This window comes from Canis lupus, chromosome 20 (genome assembly GCF_011100685.1).
Source record: "Canis lupus familiaris isolate Mischka breed German Shepherd chromosome 20, alternate assembly UU_Cfam_GSD_1.0, whole genome shotgun sequence".
Taxonomy (NCBI): Eukaryota; Metazoa; Chordata; class Mammalia; order Carnivora; family Canidae; genus Canis; species Canis lupus.
Window position 1 is genome coordinate 2,015,799 of NC_049241.1, and position 24,291 is coordinate 2,040,089.

At 40.2% G+C, this 24,291-nt stretch overlaps 1 protein-coding gene across 5 annotated transcripts in view; it reads left to right on the forward strand.

Moving 5' to 3' along the window:
• Positions 1-24,291, forward strand: part of KBTBD12 (kelch repeat and BTB domain containing 12) — a 78,590-nt gene that overhangs the window by 30,602 nt on the left and 23,697 nt on the right. For 4 of the 5 annotated variants that reach the window (XM_038565464.1, XM_038565466.1, XM_038565467.1 and 1 more), the window contains exon 6: positions 20,240-20,437. In XM_038565464.1, coding sequence (XP_038421392.1) covers positions 20,240-20,437 — 198 coding nt within the window. Of the gene's footprint in view, positions 1-7,724; positions 7,808-20,239; positions 20,438-24,291 lie in introns of those variants that run through there. The other variant, XM_038565468.1, reaches the window with a different exon arrangement.

The window sequence follows — 24,291 nt, forward strand, 5'->3', positions numbered from 1 at the left end:
AGTCACACAGAGAGAGAGAGAGAGAGGCAGAGACACAGGCAGAGGGAGAAGCAGGCTCCGTGCACATGCACCGGGAGCCCGACGTGGGATTCGATCCCCGGTCTCCAGGATCGCGCCCTGGGCCAAAGGCAGGTGCTAAACCACTGCGCCACCCAGGGATCCCTGTAAGGTTTTCTATAAAGCTAAAAAGACTGTGTGGCATTTGCACAAAGATGATAGATCGATCAATCGATCTATGGAATGGAATACAGAGTCCAAATCAAAACCACAATGAGATGCCACCTCATACCAGTCAGAATGCCTAAAATTAACAAGTCAGGATATGACAGATGTTGGCATCGATGCAGGGAAAGTGGAACCCCCTTACATTGTTGGTAGGAATGCAAACTCGTGCAGCCACTCAGGAAAATGGTATGGAGGTTCCTCAAGAAATTAAAAATAGAGCTGCCCTATGACCCAGCAATTACACTACTAGGTATTTATGCAAAGGATGCAAACATAGTGACTCAAAGGAGCACAGACACCTCACTGTTTATAGCAGCAATGTTCACAATAGCCAAAGTAGGAAAGAGCCCAGGTATCCATCAACAGATGAATGGATAAAGAAGATGTGATATGTGTGTGTGTGTACATATATTGGAATATTACTCAGCCATCAGAAAGGATGAAATCTTACCATTTGCAACAACATGGACAAACTAAAAGGTATTAGGCTAAATGAAGTAAGTCAATCAGAGAAAGACAAATATCATGATTTTTCACTCATTCACTCATATTTAAGAAATAAATGAACATAGGGGAAGGGAGGGAAAAATAAAATAGGAAGAAATCGAGGAAGATAAACCATAAGAGACTCTTAACTCTAGGAAACAAACTGAGGGTTACTGGATGGGAGGTGGGGGGGCATGGGGTAACTGAGTGATGAGCATTAAGGAGAGCACGTAATGGAATGAGCACTGGGTGTTATATGCAAATGATGAATTGCTGACCTCTACCTCTGAAACTAATAATACATTGTATGTTAATTGGTTTTAGATAAGTAAGTAAAGAATAAGGAATTGTCTTTAATATATCTGTTAGTGTAAGACTGCTGGTAATGAATTCTCTTAACTTTTGACTGTCTGCAAGTGGCTTTATTTTGTCTTCGTTTTTGAAGCAAATTTTTTGCTGGTTATAGAATTCTAGGTTGGTAGCATATTTTCCTTTTAGCACTTTAAATATGACAGTCTGTTGCATCTGACTTTCATAGTTTCTGTTTAAAAACCCATAGCCTTATTGTGGGTCCTTGAAGACTTTCCTTTAAGACTTTCTCTTCACCTTTGTTTTCAGCAATTTCAATAAGATCTGCTTAAGTGTGATTTTTTTAAAAAAGATTTTATTTATTTATTTCTGAGAGACACACACAGAAAGAAAGAGAGAGAGAGAGAGAGAGAGAGAGACATAGCAGAGGGAGAAGCAGGCTCCCTGCAAGAAGCCCGATGTGGAACTTGACCCCGGGATCATGCCCTGAGCCAAAGGCAGACACAACTGCTGAGCCACCCAGGAGTCCCAAGTGTGATATCTTTGGTTTTGTTCTGTTTGGTGTTGACTGAGCTTTTGGAATTTATAGATTGATGTTTTCATCAGTATGGGGGAAGTCTTCGGCTGTTATCTTATTGAATATTGCTTCTACTTTATTCTCTCCCTTCTTTCTTTCTGTGAGACTCTAATTAGCTATATGTTAGACCTTTAGATGTAGGACATGATCTTATCTTGACTCTCCTCTCATATGTTTTTCTTCCTATACTTCAGATTGAATATTTTTTACTGAGCTATCTTCAGATTCACTTATCCCATCTTCTGTGTCCAAACTGCTGTTAACTACCCCATCAGTTCTAATTTTCAGATGTGATTTTTTTTTGTTTCCAGAACATGCACTGTATTTTTTTTTCATAGATTCCAATTCTTTGGTGAATTTCTCTAATTTTTTTCATTCCTCTTTGTCCATCTTTTCCTCTATTTTATCCCATTAATCAGTTATTTTATTGGCCTGCTAATTCCAATATTTGGATAATTGATGAGTCTGCTTCTATTAATGTTTTTTTTCCTAGTCCTATTTCTCTGCCTACTCACATGTCTAGTAGTTTTTCATTATATGCTGAACAATGGGAAAACACCAAAAAGGTTCCCAGTGCTGTCCTTCCACCAGAGAAGATTCTGCCTTTTATTGGTAAGACAGAGCAAGGGACTAGTCACTTCAATCCAGTCAAGGGTTGAGCTGGGCCAGGGCTGGGTAACACTCAGTATACCTGTTGTTTGTCCCTGTTCCCTGGTCATGGTTCTTTTAGGCTTTGGACTGAGAACTTCATGGATCTCATGCCCTCTCTCCTGAAAGACTGTAGGGATTCAGTTCTTCCCTTCAGATTATTTTTAGCTTTGCTCATTAGCCTTCCTGAACAGCTTCAAAACTTGACAATATCTCAAAAGAGAGAGCTCTCTTGGTTTGTGGCAGGACCCCTCACTTTAATCAGTTTTGGTCTTCTGCATGCCATGAAACTCTGGGAGATTTTCCTCTGACCATTAAAACTATTTGGCCCAGAATCCCAAATTGCCTCGATAACTCAGCATTTTTGAGTAAAAAACTGACCACAGGTGGGAAGTTCCTCTTTGCAGATCCTCTAGTTCTCAGTCTGTCACACCAGCCCCACACAACTCCCCCCACCCCCTGCCCAGTTTATCCTTCCCTCACTAGAGTCCCTCTGCCTGTGTCCAGTCCAGTTCTTTGCCTTGATCCAGAATTAGTACATATCCCAGGTTCAGATAATGACCCAGAAAGGGCTCTTTCTTCTCTGGAATTTTAGTTCATTTGATCCTTATTATTTCCACACCTCTCTAACATCTATTAAAATGTGATTTTTTTTCAACCTACCCATTTTTCTCTAGTTGCTTAGGGTCACTAGCCTGCCTAGACCTACTACTACATCTTACCAAGAAATGGAAAAATGATTGCTGTACTTCATTTTTTAGACACAATTCTTTTTGTATGATATGTTTGTTTTATGATTTTATAAAGGGAAAAAAGGGAAAGAATAAGATCTCAGGCTAAGTACCTTATTCAAATTTACAGTCATTAAATGCATACTAGTCATCTGGCAATAAAGCCTTACTTTCTACCTTCCTTATAGCACAGTTACTGATTTCGATCCTGCCATTCAATGAAGGCTGCTTCAGTAGCCATCATCAGGCATTTACAGAGGCCCTTAGGGAAGTACTTGGTTCTGTCTCTACCTTGAGTCAGCCGAGGGTGGGGGTCAGTAACCCCACTGAGTTATATATTAGATGGTGCTGGCCCTGCAACTCTCTGCCTTCAAGATTAGGGCTTTAAGGTTTCACTATTTCCTTATCTCTTGCCAAAAATCATGAGCTAGACCCTCTCTACGGAGGCTGACTTGGGAAATCTGGTTAACCAATATGTAAGCATGTAATTTCTGTGAGGTTTTTTCATAACTGGGAGAATGAGATAAAGCAGAAACTCACATACTCTAGCCAAGGTCATGACATCTTGTCTATAAGTCCTGAATTAACGGGATCCGTAGGGCCTTCTCACAAAATCCAAGTTGAGAAACAGAATGGTTGAATGTTTGAGGTTAAAATTCTAACTGGGTCTTTGAAGAAATTCTCACTCTTTAGAGACTGAAGCAAGCAAGGTCTCTGCTTCTTTCCATTACCTGCATTTTAGTCACTGCACAATTGATGTATGAGCTGGATGGTTTAACCAGAGAAAGGAAAGGAGCTGAAAACTCAAATTAGCTCATTTTGCCATCTGACATAATAACTTTTATAAGTGGTTTGCCAGGGCAGTAGCTAAATTACGGCTTGGGTAAAATGTGAGTTTTGTTATCTATGCTTTCTTCCCTTTTAGCATGAGAATTTAAGAATTGGCTTTATAGTTTAACCTGTTGTGTTTGGATAAGAACATAATGTGATTTTTGTTATATTTGTAGTTTTTAAATTTTGTTTATTGCTGCCTAAACTTATAGTAATATTGGCAATATGAATAAAAATTAGAATTACAAACCCCTTATCAGACATATGGTTTGCAAATATTTCCTCCCATTCCATAGCATGCCTTTTCACTCTGTTAATTATTTCCTTTGTTGTGCAGAAACTTATAGTTTGATGTAGTCCCATTTGTTTATTTTTGTTTCTGTCGTCCGTGCTTTTGGTGTTATATCCATGGAACCATTGTAAAACCAGTATCATGAAGCTTTTCTCCTAAGTATTCTTCTAGAGTTTTATAGTTTTATGTCTTATATTTAAGTCTGTCATCCATTTTGAGTTGGTTTTTGAGATAACGGTTCAACTGCAATTTTTTTGCATGTAGATAAGTGTTTGCAAGGATGTGAAGTAATCGGAACACTTGCATGCTGTTAGTAAGAATGCAAAATAGTGTAGTCACTATGGAAAATAGTACAGGGGCTCCTCAAAAAATTAAAAATAGGAATACTATGTGATCCAATACCCCAGAAGGGTATTTATCCAAATATTTGAAATTAGAATCTCAAAGAAATATTAGCACTCCCATGTTCATTGAAGCACTATTCAAATAGCCAAGGTGTGAAAACAACCCAAGGGTTCATTGACAGATGAACGGACAAAATGTAGCATGTATATGCAATGGAATACTTCATCCTTAAAAAAAAGAAGGAAATTCTGTAATATGCAAAAATATGGATGAACCTTGAGGATATTATGCTAAGTGAAATAAGCTGGTCACAGAAAGACAAAAATGGCATGCTTTCACTCATCTGAGTGTCTAAAAGTAAAATTCACAGAATCAAAAGTGGAATGGTGTTGCTAAGGACTGGGGGAGGTGGAAGTGGGGGTTTTTAATCAATGGGCATAAAGTCTCAGCAAGATGAATATGGTATAGAGAGCTACTGTACAACATTGTATCTAGAGTCATTGTACATTGAAAAATGTGTTGAGAATAGATCTCATGTCAAGTATTCTTACCACAATAAAATTTTTAAAAATTAAAAGAACAAAACATGCACTGAGCTAAGAAAGTTGTAAAGGGGTAGGGGAAACAGGAAACACACATAGTAAGGAAAGAAAATATGGTGTAGAAATTTAAAATTTGCAGTGAGGAAAGTGGGACGAAGGAGGTAGCAGGGCCTGGGCTAGTGGGGAAGAAGAAGCATTGAGAGCCTTAGGAATAAAAAACAGTTCTTAGGAACTAGATGAATGAAAATGAGCAAAATTTGGCCTTTCTGAATTGAGGGGAATAATAATTTAGTAGAAGGTAAGGTAAGCAGTCAAGGTTCAATTGAGTAATACTGATGTCAGATAGACTAATAATTTTCATTGTAGAGATACTGTATTTTCTTATACTATAATTTGATTCAACAAATACTTATTGGCCATATGATATGTCAGACCCTGGGCTTAGTGCTGAGGATCTAGAAATGAAAGACACACTCTATGCCCAGAAGGAACATGTGGACAAGAATATTTCTTACTTACATGTAGGAATGGTTAACTGGTCAGAGACACTCTGAGCAAAGTTAGGGCTGTGGACAGTTTAGTGTTTGGTACAAAGAAAGTAGGTTGCTGTCAACTTTAGAAGTGTGGTTTGTATTCATTATTGAGGCAGGGATGGGTCAAGTCAGTCTTAATAGAGGAGTCAGTGGAGCGAATCAGCTGCCAATTGGCTCCCTTTCAGAGTCTGCAGCTCCATCTGACTGGTTCTAGAAACACATTCACTGAAGCAAGTTGTCATTGATTGATTAATCAGGTTGAAAACTACTTCTGATATTGATCTGTTACCATGTCTATAGAACAACTAGGCTTTTCCTAGGAGTGTGGAACTTTGATGTATTCTCATTTTCCCCTTCTAGTCTTTTATTAACCTAAGCAACAGGAGACACCATTGGGTTTGTTCAGATGCTCTCCACTATTGTTGATTCTTCTTGAAGACAAGGTTTTACTTGTGGGCCTGATTTTTAATTTGCTTGTTGATTAGCATGAGGATTAGCATGAGTTTGTCCTGCTTTTGTTTTGTTTTGCTTTTAAAGATTTTAGGGCAATAAGGGAAGGGAGAAGAAATGTGTGGGAAATATCAGAAAGGGAGACAGAACATAAAGACTCCTAACTCTGGGAAACGAACTAGGGGTGGTGGAAGGGGAGGAGGGTGGGGGGGTGGGGGTGAATGGGTGACAGGCACTGAGGGGGGCACTTGACGGGATGAGCACTGGGTGTTATTCTGTATGTTGGTAAATTGAACACCAATAAAAAATAAATTTATTATTAAAAATAAAAATAAAAAAATAAAGATTTTAGGGCAGCCCGGGTGACTCAGCGGTTTAGCACCACCTTTGGCCCAGGGCTTGATCCTGGAGACCCAGGATCAAGTCCCATATCGGGCTTCCTGCAGGGAGCCTGCTTCTCCCTCTGCCTGTGTCTCTGCCTCTCTCTGTGTTTCTCATGAATATAAGTAAATTATTTTTTTATTTTTCTTTTTTTCTTTTTTTAAAGATTTTATTTATTTATTCATGAGAGACACACAGAGAGGCAGAGACACAGGCAGAGGGAGAATCAGGCTCCCTGCAGGAAGCCCGATGTGGGACTCCATCCTGTGACCCCGGGATCGCGCCCTGAGCCAAAGGCAGGCGCTCAACCCCTGAGCTACCCAGGTGCCCTGTGGGTCTGATTTTTAATTTGCTTGTCGATTAGCATGAGTTCATCCTGCTTTTGTCTTCAAGTCATTTGTTGAAACATCTGTTAGGACAGTGGCCTTGTAGATTTAAGACTCTGGAGAAATAAATCAAGCTGTGTGATATACAAGTATAACAAAGTATCACAAGAAGGGAGTGGAGGGCACTCTGATGGCACTCTCTGGACTTTTCCAGGTCTCATCATCAAAATAAAGCCCAGCAGTTCCCTGAGTCTTCCTTAATAGTTTGCCTCTTCTTTTTATAAAGATAGAAATTGTTCTATTCCCCTCTGTGGTATTAATCTAGGTACAAAATGAAGTATCAACAATAGCAGAGAATCTTTTGAGTTAGCAATGGAAAAATCAAAGGCTGTGCCAAATTTCCATAGTTATTTGGGCAAAGGAATTTTAACTGGTTTACTATTTTGTATATCAGCCAAAGCAAGGGATAATTTTTCAAGGATGACCTGAGTTGAGCAGCACCTGGGGGTGGAATTGTTATCCTCAGGAATCTGTCCCACCAGCATGAGAAGGGTTTTATCCCTTCAGACTCTATAAGAAGACACAGCCCCCAGAGAGTATTAGAGAGTCCAACACCTGGTCTAACTAATTGACTGATAGAACAATTGGTCCTGGTCCTGGGTTGGCATCAAAGAGCCTGGCTCCTACAAAGAAAAAAAAGAACCTGAGCACTACAATGGATTCATGAGCAACTCTACTGGACCTGGAGGTATATTGTCTCTAGGGCTTGTGATGAACAGTCACTATTATATCCTGTTAAATAACAAAATCCAACCAAGCAAATCTGAAGATCTAATTGGCTTTATTTAACAGTTCATGAATCGGGCAGCACACCTCATCCAGCAAGTAGCGAGATGCTCCAAGGAGTTGTACAAAATGAAAAATTGCTATAGACAGAGGGTAGGGGCAAGAAAGTTATTAGCAAAAAGAAAAGATTATTCTAGGCAAGGCTGCTTTCCAAGAGGAAAAGCAAGGTGTCTGATCATGCAGATGACCTCATCTTTCCTAGGGCGCTGGAGAGGGCTCAGGTGCAGACTTGGCGGGCACGGATTGAAAATTTCCTGACTGACCAGTTAAGACCACATTTCTGGGGTAGGTTGAAACTGCAATTAGGTTATGTAGTAAGCAATGGTGTGAGAACTTGTTGTAAATTACACCATTTTGAGTCTGTATTTTTTGTGGGCTATTCTTTTTTTTTTAAACAATCTCAAGAAAATTGTTCTCTCTCAGTGCAGGGATATTTTTTCCATTTTTGTATTGTGTCGTTATTGGTCACATCAGTTTGACATATCTCTATACCATACTTCAAATTAGCTGCACAGGCAAGGGTTTAGGAGAGGCAAATTGAAAAGTGAGGATGGGGGATCCCTGGGTGGCTCAGCGGTTTACCACCTGCCTTTGTTTGGCCCAGGGCGTGATCCTGGAGTCCCGGGATCAAGTCCCACATTGGGATCCTTGCATGGAGCCTGCTTCTCCCTCTGCCTGTGTCTCTGCCTCTCTCTCTCTCTGTGTCTCTTGTGAATAAATAAATAAAATCTTAAAAAAAAAGAAAAGAAAAGAAAAGTGAGGATGGTCGTCAGCCCTTAGTAAACCAGTAAAGAGAAAAAACATGACCAAAGGGGTAAAGGATAAAATTACACAATGAAAAGAATGACAGTGGTTCTATCAGAATCCTCTTCTGATGGTCTCCTCAGTCTAAGGATGCCCCATCCAGTAAATGCTTCTGGGACTGCGGGGTGGAGGTGGGGGTTGTCTGGAGAACCTCAGTTTAAGATCCCCAATGGCTGTGTATCCAGTTCTACTGCTCTTACTAAAGCTCTTTGAAAATGTTCAGCCCATCCACTTTTTTCTTTTCCCTCCCATTGTAAACATGCACTAATAACATACTGCACGCTCACACAGCCTGCCTTTCTGTGCAGAAAAGATACACATTTTCATGTGAGGAACTCTTGGAAATATAGTCTGGAATGTGTTCTTTCCATTTGAACTACTGGACCCTGTAGCCACGGCTGACCCTTGAGGTTTGATATGAGTTGTCAATGTTGTGCCCAAGATTGTGAATCCGAGAAACCACCAAGGAGCCAACACCGATGCAAACACACGAGGGTTTATTTACAAGCTCAAGCTTGGGTCCAAGTATACCCGACACAGCGGAGCAGGGACTTGGCCCCGGAGACTAAGAGGCGTAGCAGCTTTATAGGGGCCAGTGGCCCATGGGATACGCAGATAGTTGCACAGTCATGTCAGTCCACACGCAGGTGGCTGATTGAATTACATCTTACCCTATAGTATCCACTTGAGCTGGCCTATTACTTTGGTCAGAATCGGCTCGCAGTTTTGGCGGGCACAAGGCGGGGTTACATTGTTATGAGCCGATTCTGATTAGGGTGTGCCCAGCGGCTTGACTAGGGTGGGGCAGCGCCTTAAACAATAAGCAGGTCATGTGGGGATCATACAGGAGGTGGCAGGTGTAGCACAAAATGGAATCAGTCCTGCTCTGCTTGTCCAGGGGTAGGGGATTTTTGTTAAATTTCCTGGGTCCCACAGTCAAGGTGTTAGAATATTAGCTTCAGTTAACATCTGTGCCAAATTCCTGCGGAAATGTCTTTGAAAAGTGTCTTGGCACAGATAATGAATTTATATGAAAATGACTCCTGGGATTATGGCAAACTAACCAAGAGGCATGTTAGCCGGATATTGGATAGTTTTTCCTCGGAAGTTAACAAGTGCCTTCTTAACATAAAAATACAGGAAAAGATACAGCTTGATTGTTTGCTTAAGTGATTCCACTGTTCACTCAGTTACGTGTCTATATTATGAGTTTTCCATACTGTAGTAGGCTCTTCTGTTGCACAACTTCTTGGAGAGCTTAAAAGAATTTAAAGAGCCTATATAGGGATCCCTGGGTGGCGCAGCGGTTTGGCGCCTGCCTTTGGCCCAGGGCGCGATCCTGGAGACCCGGGATCAAATCCCACATCAGGCTCCCGGTGCATGGAGCCTGCTTCTCCCTCTGCCTGTGTCTCTGCCTCTCTCTCTCTCTCTCTGTGACTATCAAAAAAAAAAAAAAAAATTAAAGAGCCTATATAAGCCTTATGAGTAAATGACACTCTATTGAAAACCCAGGTACTTAAAACTGATTTTCTTTTTTTTCTGAGGGCTCTCTCAAGAGTGTAGCCATTTTCACTGGGACGTGCAGGAAGGAGAGGTCATGGGTTCAATGGCAGAACCAACTGAAACTCTCGGGGAAGAGACCAGTGGGTGCTGTGGAAAGCCATGCATTTTTAAATGCTTGATTTTTTAAGGGCAATCTTTTGTCATTTGTACTGTGAAAGCTCATTACAAGAAGATAGTTAAGCTACTTTAACCCAAAATATATCCTAATCTTCAAAAACAGTCTTTTAAATAGGTAGCTTAAAAAATTTAGGTTAATACATCCCAGTACTGTGAGAAAAAAAATGTTAACTCCTTGTTTTCAAGGTTTAAAATCATATTTTTATGAGTAATAATGAAGGAGATGAATTAAATGCAGACTCCTATTAGTAAAGTTTTAAGAAAAATTGAACTTTCTGGGTTCTATCTTATTAAACCCTAGTCATGAGCTCTTGTTGAGTATTGGTATTACAAAAAAATTTTGATTTTAAATATGGTACCAGGGGTTCTCTTTGGAAAAAAGCTTTTGTGAAATAAACTAGCAAATATTTTAGATCTCCTACTATTAGTTATGCTTTTGAATTAATTATGCTTGCTTCAGAAATGACAATGGATACTCATAAATATGGATTTCTAGCAAGTGTTATTAAAAAGTCAAATTGTATTCAGAAGTTGCTTCAGCTTGATAGGTCAGGAAAATCAAATGTAGAAAATGAGCACCAATATCTGTTTGTGGAAATATTTAGACCTTTCCCAACCTGGCCCCAGCCTGCCTATGTAGCCTCATCTCCTCATCTTCTTCCCTCCCAACCCCATGAAACCTAAACCCCAGTTCCAGCCACAGGAACTGACAGTCATTAACTGCACACAACTCCATTCTGTACCTTTGATTACTCTCCTCCCTCTGCTTTTAATGCCTCTTATCTGTTTAGCTAACTCCTACACACCCATCAACATCCAGCAAAAAATGACCTTGGTGATTGTGTCACCACTGGGTCAGGGTTAATTGCACTGGTTCCCTGCAGCACACTACTCTGAGTCTGTCACTGCCCTCCTCACACTAAACTCAGACCACCTAGGGGAAGACGTCTTGTCTCTTTCGTGTCTGTGTCCCTTCCAAGAGCCAGCCCAGGACCTGGCTTCTGTGATAGAATGTTGGTAAATATTGCTTTACTGAAATGATGTCTCTCATCTCTGTAGCCTATCCTGTTCTGCTACCCTATAAAAAGCCACAGAAATAATCAGAGTTACAGGTACTATGGGTAATTTTTTAAAGTAGGACTTTTCATTTCTCTGTCTGGGGAGCCAGCCAACAAGAAGTCTTCCCACACAGCTGATGCCCCAAACCATTGGTGTCACTTTCTCCAGGAGACCACTCTGAGCTTCACTGGCATACCAAAGCAGTCACACTGTGATCTGCTTCTCAGCTGGAGTGCCACTGAGGATGACAGAAAGGGACATCACACAGAAGGTTCCAATTACAAGAGTAAATGCACTTCAAAGATCACTCTCTAGAGGTGAATGTATGAGATGAAAGAAGTTTCATTATGGCAAGATTTTGCCTTTATCTTTTTTTTTTTTTTTATAAAACTCTAAGCAACTTTTTAAGTGTTTCTTAAATTACCTCTGTTGTTTATTAAAAGTGGAAGCTCCCTGGCCCTCACCTTTGGAAAACTCTGAGTAGGTGGAACTTAGGAATCTAAATTATAGGAAGCATCCTGGCAGTTGTGGTATGAGTAATCATAGGACTGCACTTTGAGAAATACAAATAATGGTGAAGACAGTGAAGAGGTGGAGGGATGATATGCCCAGAATATTTACTACACATTCATGGCACAAGCAAAGCACCAGGCCAGCTCTTAGAGGGAATGCAGAGATGAATGAGACAACCTCCCTTCCCCTGGGCGGCACTGGATAGTCAGGTACTCTAGGAGGATGGCAAGTTTATTCAGTCAAAGTATCCCAAATTCACAAATTATCAGAGCAGGCTATCAAATGTGGTCTGATCAAATTCCAGAAGTGTTCTGAACTTAGATAGACATTTCTTAAGTTCATGCTGGACAAAAAAAAGCACTATGCTTTTACAATGGCCAAAGATGTCAAGTGAGGTATTCCTAATGCCATCTTTCTTAGAGAAAAGGCTTGGATTTAGAGATTCATCAGTTCAGGTGGCTTTGAACTAGACTGAATGGCTTGTCCTCTTTTTTTTGTGGGTGTCCATGAAATGTATTTCCAGTAAATCATGTGAAGGATTTTTTTTTAAAGATTTTTAAAAGTTTATTTGAAAGAAAGAGAGAGCATACCAGCAGGAGGAGGAACAGAGGGAAAGGGAGAGAATCTCAAGCAGACTCCATGCTGAGCGAAGAGCCCACTTTGGGCTTGACCTCATGACCCATGAGATCATGACCTGAGCTGAAATCAAGAGTTGGATGCTTAACTGGCTGAGCCACCCAGGTGCCCCCGTATGAAGGATTTTTTTTTAAGGGCCACATACTGTTTTTTTTTTTTTTTTTAAGATTTTTATTTATTTATTCATGAAAGACACACACAGAGAGAGGCAGAGACATAGGCAGAGGAAGAAGCAGGCTCCATGCAGGAAGCCCAATACAGGACTCGATCCTGGGTCTCTGGGATCAGGCCCTGGGCTGGAGGTGGCACTAAACCGCTGAGCCACCCAGGCTGTCCACATGAAGGATTTTAACCTTGATTATCTGGCACTCTCAAAAGAGAGCCCTGAAATAAGTACTCTAAGAGACCAAAGACTTCTTATGACTCCCAAATTTCAACTTAGCTATAGTAATTTTTACCATTGATATCCTAAAAGTTCATGGAGAGTTGGCAGTCCCACATTTCATTATGACCATCAGTTAGAAATTGTACTTTATTTAATCTGCATATCATTCTAATGCTATATTACTTATGGTTTCATATTTGCCATATGGTTTCCCAGTAGACTGTGTCTTAAGGACAAAAAAAAAAAAAAAAAAAAGAATCTTAAAGGTATTCTGATTCCTAGTGCAAACACAAAGTGGATATCCAAAATGTACACTGCTTAAAATTAACTAGAAGTTTAGAGTGCTTTCTATTCTGAAGTTAAAGTTGGAAGCTTTTACAATGAAAGAGCTTGATGAACAGTGATGATAATGATCTTGAAAATGAATGAGAAATATCTTTAGAGAATGTTATCTTATCCACTGACTTACTGGTATATGTTTGCAGAAAAGCATGGTATTCCACAGCCAAAGGATTATGCAACTACATTCTATGCTTTGTTCCTATGAAAAGAGATAAATTGCTAAAAGTCACACCAAGAGCAAGCATTTGTTCAAGAAAGTAAATTTTACGTCTGTTTTCACACAGACTGATGTATGGAGTCAGCTATATATCTATGATATATTGTGACAACAGGTCTTATTGTTACTCCTGAATCCTTAAGAAAGTGTTTAATTACATTTGGTATCTTCAATTAACTAAGGCAGAGAATAACATATGTTTTAAAACATCATAAAAGAATAGAATGTGTTATCTTCAACTAATTTATCCTAATTAATAGATGTGATCATTTTTTATCACTCTTTCTCTACTAGTTCTTGGGTAAATATGGAAATTAGCACAAAATTATGGCTTTCTGCAAATCATTTTATTTACATGAGATAAATATGCCAAAGATTAATAGTCAATACATGTTGTTAAGATCCTTTGGAAATAGACATTATACTTATCACCTCAGAGAATATAATGATGCATACCTTGCCTTCAAGGATTTTTTCCTGTGTGTCTACATTTTTCAGCTGTGGAATATATTTGGATTCATAGTTCTCACAGGCCCCTTTAGAGAAGTACTAGCAGAGTGTTGACCTGTGTCTGGTTAGGACCAGCCCAGGTTAAGAGAAGTTACTGATTCTTTAGGCAGACCAACCTGGGGGAAGAGATGAGCCCAACAACAGACTTACAAACCAACAATTTTTCCCAATACCTGGGCCAACATCCCTATATCCTTAAGAAGATGACTTTTATTAAACAACAGGAAGTGAGTTTTCAGCTCTTTGGACTCAGTGCTTGCCACGTTCTGGGAAGCCAGTCGTCAATTTTTGGTTTGACAAAAAAGTGTAAGAAAAAGAGAGAGGGTAAGGGTGAGGAGGTGATCCATGTATGCATATAATTAAATTTTTATTTTTATTTTTTATTTTTATTTTTATTTTTATTTTTTTATTTATAAAAAATGTTGAGGACACAGATTTGAATTAGACACTATTCTGCCCTCATGAGATTTACAATCTAATCTAACAGGGAGACAAACAAAGATAAATAAGAACAATATATTTTATAGGAATCTGATTTCTGTCTAAAGGACAGTGGAAGCCTAAAGAAAGGAATGGCTAGTTTTGTGTAGAGAGACATGAAAGATTTCTTTTTTTAAAAGATTTTTTAATTTTTAAGTAATCTCTACATCCAAAATGGGGCTTAAATTCACAACCCTGGGGATCCCTGGGTGGCTCTGTGGTTTAATGCTGCCTTCGGCCCGGGGTGTGATCCTGGAGACCCTGGATCGAGTCCTGCATTGGGCTTCCTGCATGGGGCCTGCTTCTTCCTCTGCCTGTGTCTCTGCCTCTCTCTCTCTCTCTCTCTCTCATGAATAAATAAATAAAATCTTTTAAAAAAAAAATTCACAACCCTGGGATCGAGTCACATAGTCTACTAACTGAACCACCCAAGCACCCCTAGACATGAAAGATTTCTTGATGATGACTGTTGAACTGAGCCTTAAAAGAGAAGTAGGAGTTTATGAAGTAGAGGAGGAGGAGAGGCCATTCTAGGCAGAGACCAGCCTATGCAAAGGCCAGGAGCTGAATAGCCTCATCTGATTGGGGAACTGCAAGTAGTTCCACATGCCTGAAGCATACAGTAGTGGAGTGTGTGAGAGGAAAGGTGAAGCTCCAGTCAGTGGCTGGGTCTTGTATACCTTTCAAGGAAGGGATAGACATGAGAAGTGTTGAGGAGGTGCAACCAACAGAATTGGGTGACAGATATGGAGGGTGCTAAATCAAGTTGGATAGTGGTGATATATTCATATGAAGCTGAGTACCTGTGACTTGTCACCTGTGGCTTGTTGTAACATCTCTAGGTCATCCCCTAAGCTTGCTCCTACCCTCTTTTCTCAGGCTCTCCCTTGTTCTCCCTATATGAGCTCAGCCTTCAGACCTGCCAGGGCCTGCAGAACAAGCTAGTGAAGAGGAACAGGGAAGGAATGAGGGAAAGACAGGCCCAGGGCCTGAAAGAACTGACACAGTGAGGCCAGACTTCACTCACATGTTGAAATACACTGATACCCAATACTAGGTCAAGACATAAAGCCCAGGGGCCATTCAGAATCAGATGGGACAGCAATTTTGTAACTGCAGATTATTTGGCACCCAAGGGCTCAGTGCCAGAACTTACTATTCAGCCGCCTACATTTCCACTTGGAAATTCCACAGTGGAAATGTAAAATGTTTCAAACACATGATTTTCCCTCCAAAATCAAGCTTTAACAAAAGGAACTTGGTCTTCCTTTTATTTGATTTTCAGGGTAATATGTTTTGAGGAGTGAATAATATGCAGACAGATGATTATTTTCTTAGTCTGGTGAGAAAAAACTGACAAAGGACAATAAAGGGTTAGCAGGTGAAGAGAAATAACCTTATTATAAATGAGGACTCTCAGCCTATGTTCTGTGAGCCAAGACACACTGTAGACAAGCAGTGCCAGCATCACCCAGAATTTTATAAATGGCAGAAAGGCCTTTTACAGCATCATCTGAAATTTTGTAAACAGCAGATAAGCTTTCAACCCAGTCCTCAAAGACTTTTTTTCTGAAAATACCTGAGATGCCTGTGTTAGACTAAGAAAGGGACAAGATCATGTCTTCTAGGGTCTTGGGCTCCACATCGGGAACTGTAAAATGAGAATTGAAAAAACTCAGCAGACAACTCAAGTGAGAACAAAATTGTCACAAGCATTATATTAGTAGTGGCTAGATTGCATTTGACATGCAAGTCAGAAAGTAGCCCATCCACTCAGATGGGTAGGCCAGCTTCACTCCCGGAAGCCTACAGATTGCAAAATCCTTTTCTGGCTTTTTAGGATGTCACCTGACAGCTTCCACCTCTCTCAGATGTTCATGACCAAATGAATTCCTCTAAATCTTGTCAGGGAGCTTTTCTCCCCACCTGATGGCTGAGGTGGAGGCTTGGCCTAATTGACAGCCCTTTGACCTTCTGGTTGTCTCTATGCAACCTTAGAAGAAACTTTTATGAGAGATTTGATCATACAGTCAGTAAGCCATCAACTATTAACCTAGCAAATAGTTAAATTAAAGTTAAGCAAATGTCAGATTTCAGCCACTTCAGTGAACATTGGCTTACTTACCCAACAGTCTGGAACATACAGGAGGACGAATTAACATGGCGAAGTACCTACTACATGCTAGCTACCTTGTATACACAAAGTACCTAAGAACAAAGAAATTCCCACAATAATGTTTGTGAAAGGATAGACAGCTAATGTGAGTACCCCCTTACCCTTTTGTCTCATTACAGTTATGTAATAACTTCATCTTTGCCACAACTTAAGAAAATAGCATCATCATCTTTAATTTACAGATTGAGGGAATTGAGGCTTAGAGAGATTATATGAACCCAAGTTAGTAAGTGATGATGACACAAGCATATGAACCAGGGTCTGTCTGTTTCCAAAAGCCCACCTGCTTTTTCTGTATCACAAGGGAGACTACAACAGTAAAGATACTTACTAAAGCTTGTTTCTAAAGCTTCTTTAGCAAGTCAAGTAACTCTGGAGGCTTCTCAGAGCGAAGACACAATCCCCTTCCTCTTTTGGATCCAGCCCAGGGAAGAATAGAGTAAGCCTGCCACCTGAAGGCAGCCCAGCAGGCAGAAGCAGGAAGCCAATACCATTGTAAGCAGGATGCTGTGGACTGGGAGCCCTAGGAGGGTACCAGAGAAGTGCCCTCACCTCTACCCTCAGTCAGCTGCCTGTGTGTGCACACCCACAGTCTGGAAAGAATCTATAGCAGCCAAACACAAGAAGAGAAGGTCTTAAAAAATATATTAAAAAAAAAAAGAGTAGGTCTTCATCCTTGTAGAAACAAAAACGAGGAGAGGGAGGCAATGTCCTATAATTTTCTCCCTCCCTCACCCCCCCCCCCACCAAAAAACCCCTAAGGTATATAGCTTGCATCCAAGGTCGATTTTGGTTTGATTGCAAAGATTATTTCTATTCATTGGTCTATTGTGAATAAAGAAAAGTCAGGCTGAGTGATTTTTATAGCTTATAAATTAAAGATATAGAGGTATCTCATTGAAATTCTAAAGATGTACTGATCCTACCCTAGATTTCTCTCATCAAAAGAATTCTCTTGTAGTGCTGCTGCTGACTTATTAATAAAGATCACACTTTTATTTGATTATTTATCTAATCAGGATTCACCTTCAGTTTAAGCTCATTAGTCTGCTGTTACAGAGTGACGCTCTAAGTGTACTTGATGTTGGGATTACATCCAAGTGCGACGGAGAATGCACTCAGGCGTTAATGGTCAGGAGCAGAGACAATGCCCTGCCAGCCATGGCACCCTCGAGTGGAGCATGTGCGCTGTCTGCCAACCAAACAGAAAGGGCACATGTTTCAAAGAGCAGAGTAAGGACTAAACATTATAATTAAATACACTTAGTAACAGAGAAACAAAAATGGCAAGCGCTCTAATTATTTCAAAAACCAAGAGATTAATACCCATTCTTTATATGCATTATGTTGGGGAAGCTTTTCTAATGGACTTTTATTGAAACTTCCAAGTTATGTTCAGAATGCTGGTTACTTGGCATGCCCCAGCCTGACTCCCAGTGACTTGCATTTAACCTTTTTGCTTCTGCTTGTTAATAGGTCTTCCAAAGTGGTTGTAGTATAATCCAGCCTAAGAATATCTCTCCTGGGTTTTGGGGAGCAGGTAACTAAATCATCTTGTTCTTACCTGATGAGTATTTGCCAGGTTTAGCTGCTGGTGATAAATCCTCTTCTTAAAAGCCGTCTTGCCCCACAAATAGTAAATTCCACTTTTTGTTGGACTAGAAAGCCTCTAGCTACCACACTGAAAGATGGCCATGGACAGCAGAGCTGTGCAGTTAACTGAGGCCAGTGTGTTCCCTCCTCTGAAACACCACAGCTCAGACTTGGCATTGTAAATGGGCTAAATTATTTATCCAATCCGATAAGAGAAAGCAGTTAAGAGCTTCCTGAGTTGATAGCCTCAGTCCTTGGATCCATGCTGAGACAGGAAATCAGCCAGGTTCCATCAGCAAAGAGGGGGGAGAAAATAAAAAGACTTCCTCTGAAGTCCTCTGACATCACCACTTATGCCTGGCATAAGTCCCAACCATGGTGAATATAAGCTGTTCCCATCAATCTTCTTGAATTCATTGAGCACTGTGTGTGAGGCAGTGTGAGATATAAGAGATATGAAAAGCAGCCTTTGCCTTCAATGAGCTTACGGTACATCCACTTGGACAGAGAAAGCATTGGGAGAGTTAAACTGCCCATTCTTTCATTCATTCCAGGCACACAAATGGGTCAGACCCTGTGTAGGTAAGAAAGAATGAAAAACTGGCAATGATGAAAACACCATCAGACTGGTACAATGTTGGACAACAGGTGTTAAGTAACAGTGGAACAAGAAATGTCATGAGACGGTATCTGATTAATTTCTCAGTACATGGTCCACACAATAAATGCCAAGAGATCAGAGCAGCTTAGTTTAGGTGTTGGATGTGGCTGCAAACAACACAGCCTTGCCCCATTCAACATGCGGCAAGTGCAATGAATCCTCTAGGACCCTCTCAATAGCGAAGAGATTGGCTATGCAGAGCAGGGTCATCAGATTGGGTCAGCGATGGAAGGAGGTCACCCATGAGAGAAATGTCTCTCCTTCCAGGGACTTCACCTCTACTTCAGGAGCCATCCTTAGGTCAGAAAATATGGCCCCAATGCTTAAGACCTTTCACTGTGAGACTTCGGAAGAGAGAACAAATAAGATCACCTAAAACGTGTGTTTCTTATTAGAGTGGATTAGAAATTCTTATGCAATTACATTTCCCATGGAGAATTTTACTTAAAATCATGGTTATATAAATGATATTTCTGTTACCTGTTATAGTTTCTGGACTTCCGAGGCTAATTTGTTTTCTCTTTTAAGTTACCTGTTACCATGTTGCCTATTTATTTACATATATGACCCTTTTCCACCGAATTAATTTCTTTTTTTTAATTAATTAATTAATTAATTTATTCATGAGAGACAGAGAGAGAGAGGCAGAGACACAGGCAGAGGGAGAAGCAGGCTCCCTGCAGGGAGCCTGACGTGGGACTCGATCCCTGTCTCCGGAACCATACCCTGGGCCGAAGGCAGGCGCTAAACCACTGAGCCACCCAGGTTGCCCCCACCGAATTAATTTCTTAATGGCAAGAAACATGCCTTATTCATCTTCCTAAACTTCTTATCATTCAGCACATTGCCTTGATAAAACGGCAACCAGTGAATATCTGTTGAATGAACTATATCATCCAAAAATGGAAGACGAACTGGGCATCCCAGTTTGGAGGCTTCCTTTGACCTCAAACCTGAAATTTTTCAAAGAATGGCCCTTTCTTAATGGGGTAAAGTTCACGCAACAATGCTTAAGAGAGGAATGCCTGGGTGGCTCAGTAGTTGAGCATCTGCCTTTGGCTCAGGGTGTGATCCCAGGGTTCAAGGATCGAGTCCCACATGGGGCTCCCTGCATGGAGCCTGCTTCTCCCTCTGTGTCTCTACCTCTCTCTCTCTCTTTGTCTCTCATGAATAAATAAATAAAATCTTTAAGAAAAAAAAAAAAAAACAGTGCTTAAGAGGAAGAGACGGGCTTACAATGATGAGGAACAGGAAGGACACATCCCTACTGGCAGGTCGGCGAAATCATTGCTAACAAAAAACTGAAAGACAGATGTCAGGGTTGAGTTGTCCTCACATTCAAATGTGAAATTCTTATCCTAGAGGCTCATTGTGTGAACCGGAGTTGGATGTTTCAGAACATAAAGCCTGCAGTGGAATCAGCTTCATGCATAAGCACAAAAGATAGAATACTCTGGGAAAAAAAATATATTAAATTTGGGTATGGAGTACAGAGCAGACATCACTATTGCTTAGAAATTATCAGAGAAGTAGCACCAGGCAAGAAAGAGAAAAGTCAGAGGCCCATAAATATGTGATACAAACTGTTGGAGGAAGGGGGTGCTTGCCACAGAAAAGTTGCAATTCTTGATCATCTCATTTCTGTTTATCATTCTCTATAGGTGGAATTGGCTGTGTAGGTCGGGACAAAGGCCAGGTTCGAAAGTGCCTTGATGTGGTGGAGATCTATAACCCTGACGGGGACTTCTGGAGAGAGGGCCCACCTATGCCAAGTCCCCTACTCTCCCTTCGAACCAATTCTACCAATGCAGGAACAGTAGATGGGAAGCTCTATGTCTGCGGGGGATTCCACGGAGCAGGTATTGATTCAATTTTAAATGCTTTATAACTTCCCTCGGCATTGACTTTAGAGTTTAGTGACTGAGTACCTCACCAAAGCTCTGAACTTGAGTTTCCATGTCTGCAAAATGGAGTTGCTACCTCCACAGGCTATAGTAAGAGTTAAATGATATCTAGTTTATAATATGTCTGACATATAGCAGTCACTCAATAACTATTAATTGAATATGAAGAGTCAAGAAATGGGAGAAGCAAGTCTAATCCTGATTGCAGGGCTAAGAGGAGATTTGAAAACATGAAGAACAGGTAGAAATAGAATAATGAACAGAAGTGTTGGGGTTTAGCATGGTCTTTATTGACCAAGAGACCCTGATCTAAGAGGACGCTCTTATTCCTTCTCCACTATTACCATTTAAAATAAATTGCTTTAAATCATTTCTAGAATAATACCTAATGTATATATCTATTACTACATTTAGTTCCCATGTATCAAATTGTACCATCTTTGCAATACACAGTATGGATTTATAATTTTTAACATAACAGGGAAATTTTTAAATATACACAAATCTAATGAGCAGCTCTCTCCAAAGCTTGAGTAGTTGCATCAATAAATAAGGCAGAATACAGTTGTATTAAGATGACTAACTGTTCAATTCTAACCTGACTAATAGAAGCAGTAGGCCAGTACATATCCATGAAAAGCATGCCTTGAGAGCACTTAAAATTTGGAAGGGTGCCAGATTAAAATAAAGCTGACACTGCAGCAAAGCAAAGGCTTTTATAAGCCCACCTTAATTTTTAATGCACACCATTATATGGAAGTTAAAGAATAAAGTTATCATTATGAATTAAAAGAGACGGGAGATAAATGAACCCAATACAATGAGTGGGCCTTATTTAGTTCTTGATTCAAACAAATCCTCTGCAAAAAGATATTTTTCAGATAATCCGGAAAATTTTAATATGGACTAGAGTATTAGATGATAGTAGGGAATTGTTCATTGTCAGGTTATAATAATAATGGCATTGTGGTTTTGTATAAAGGAGAAAGAAAAAAGAAGAACGTGAACAATTACAGATCATTTAGAAGTATTTGTGGTTGACAGTGATATGCTATCTGAAATTTGCTTTCATGTACTCCAGCAAATACTTGTTAAAAAAGTGAATGGGGTAAGGGGGGCAAGAGCAGACTTTATAGCATTAGTAAAATGTTGATAATTGTTCAAGTTGGATAATGGATGCATCGGGGCATTATTTCACTACCTTTGTGTATGCTTGAACATTGCCATAATAAAAAGCTTTCATTTTCCTTTCTCTTTCTTCAGAGGACTTTCCAAAGAGGTTTTTAAAAAACTGTTTTAATATCTTTTATATTAAACATCATATGCTTGTGTAAAGTAATCTATCATAGTAGCCAGAAATCTGGCTCAGGAAGGAGATCTAATAACCAGTGCCCCTGGTTCACACTCTATGTATAAGGCTGGATACGAGGAGTCAGGAGAGAGATCCCAGCTGCTGGACCCATACATACACCAGAGCTCTCTTCCAGCTGTGATCACACACCTCCTCTCCATCCTCTGGCTTTTGGCTTTCTCTTGACCAGAAGAGGACAGAGAATACAGAGAGAGGGTAGCCTAAGGACATCCAGAGTGTTGAGTGGCAATTAGTATCTGAGGACCCGCAAGGTATTCTGTTTTGTCTTGTTTCTTTATCTTATCTTTCCTGGTATAATATTGAGTTAGTGAACTTATATCCTCCAGCTTTTCAAACATGTCTACACTCATACTATGAGACAACCTCTTTTCTTGGTACTGTAGTAGACTAACAATGCTTTCAGCCAGAGGGAAAGGGATTTATCATGTGAGCTCTCAAAGTCCATTTTAATTATTTGGTTCTAACATGGTGGATTTTCTGGGATTAGCTGAATGAATCATCACTGGGGTTTTATGAAAAATAGAGCAATTGTATAATAGCATGCCCATTATGAACCAACAACCACAGCATCAGACCTAAAAACAGGCAGTGAATCTTCTCTCCTTGTGTGACACAAACCTAGTCATTCCATTTATTTATTCAGAAAACCACAATCAAGAAAAAAATCTCTTATAATCTATTTAGTTAATTCAATAAAAAGGTGATTGAAACATAACTTTTTATAAGCATTTGGGATGCCATTGAGATATTCAACATGTGGTAGGAAAGACAGATACAAAAACATGTAATAAATACAGTGATTTGGTTTTGGTTAAAATGCACGTTGGAATACATATATTTTCTCCCCCAAGTCCCACTAAAATGACAGTAAAAGGAATAAACTCAGTTGTACAAAGGAAAGAAGAGGGTGGACAAGAGCAACCAAATTTTGGAAGCTGGAGGGCAGATGAATAAGTAGTAATTAGCCAGACCTGAGAAAGTTCAATCCTAAACTGGCCACAAGAAAAACAAGCAAACACATAAACAAAACCCTCAGATTTGTAGCACAGAACCCCAGGCAGCCTCAGGAATTGGCAACAACAAGTACATCAGGAGGATGGAATGAAGGTGATGCTTGTTGAAAGAGAAGAAGACCTGAATCTCCTGCCCCACTCTCAGTAGTGACACAGAGCCCCTCATCCACCCTAGTAGAGACCAAAGCTGAGGCCAGGAGTGGAAGGCAGGTACTCAGGACTTAAGCAGGCAGAGTAAGTGAACAATTGCACATGGAATATTGAGATCCCCACCTCTCTTCCTTCCTTGGCTCCTAGAATGTGGGCAACCATACCCTCCAGGTGGGGGACTAGAAGGCTCATCTTTGGGGACCCAACCAGCCCTGAAATCAGGCAAAGCCAAATCACCCTCTGGAGAACCTCACAGAGAAAGCTTCCATGGCATCCCACTCTTAAAGATGAGCAAACAGCTGGAGACTATCAGAGACTTGAGGAAAGTATGTACATCAGAGACAAAAATCAAAACAAATAAAGAAAAATAACCTGGAGGAAACAGAAACTGCAACAGGAGAAGTATCCTCAGAGACATAAGAGAAAACATTGCATCAAGGGAACAGAAAAGCAAATTTAAAGGAGTTCTTGGAAATTAAAAATATGGTAGCAGAAATTAAATATACAATAGGAAATTTGGAGGGTATGATGGGAGGAATGTCTCAGAAAGCAGAGCAAAAAGCAATTAGATAGAAAGTGAGAGAGAAAACAAGTCCAAAAGCCAATGTTTGAATGATAGTTCCAGTAAAAAAAAAAAAAAAAAAAAAAAAAGAGCAGAGAAACTGGGGGTGGGGGTGGGGGGATAAAATCACCTGTGAAATAAATTAAGAAATTTTCCCAGAGCTTGAAGTCACCAGATCGAAAGGATACACCATGTGAAAGATACACAGTGAATGGAAACAAACCCAAATGAAAGCATATCGCTGCGACCTTACAGAACACTGGAGCAAACAAGAGATCTCAAAAGCTTCTGGAGAGAGGGAAAAAGTTTCATACAAGTGTCGAGAATCAGAATGGCATCAGATTCTGAACCATGACATTGGAAGCTAGAAGAAAATGAAGCAAATGCCTTCAAAGATTCTATGGGGAAATTATTTTCCACCTACACTGCTATACCTGCCTAACTATTAATTAAGTGTGAGGGCACAAATTCATCAAGCAATGTCTCAAAACACGTATCTCCTATGTGCCCGTTTATTAGGATATGATTTGCCAAAAATGGACATGTAAACCAAAAAAAGAGTAGACATGGGATCCAGGGAACAGAATCAAACACAGTAGAGAGGAAGAAATTCCCAGGAGATGTTGAGAATGGCCACCTGCATGGCATGCCTGAGGAGCAACCCCCACAGAATGGAGCTGGTCAAAGGGCTCTGCAGGAGAAGAGTTCCAGA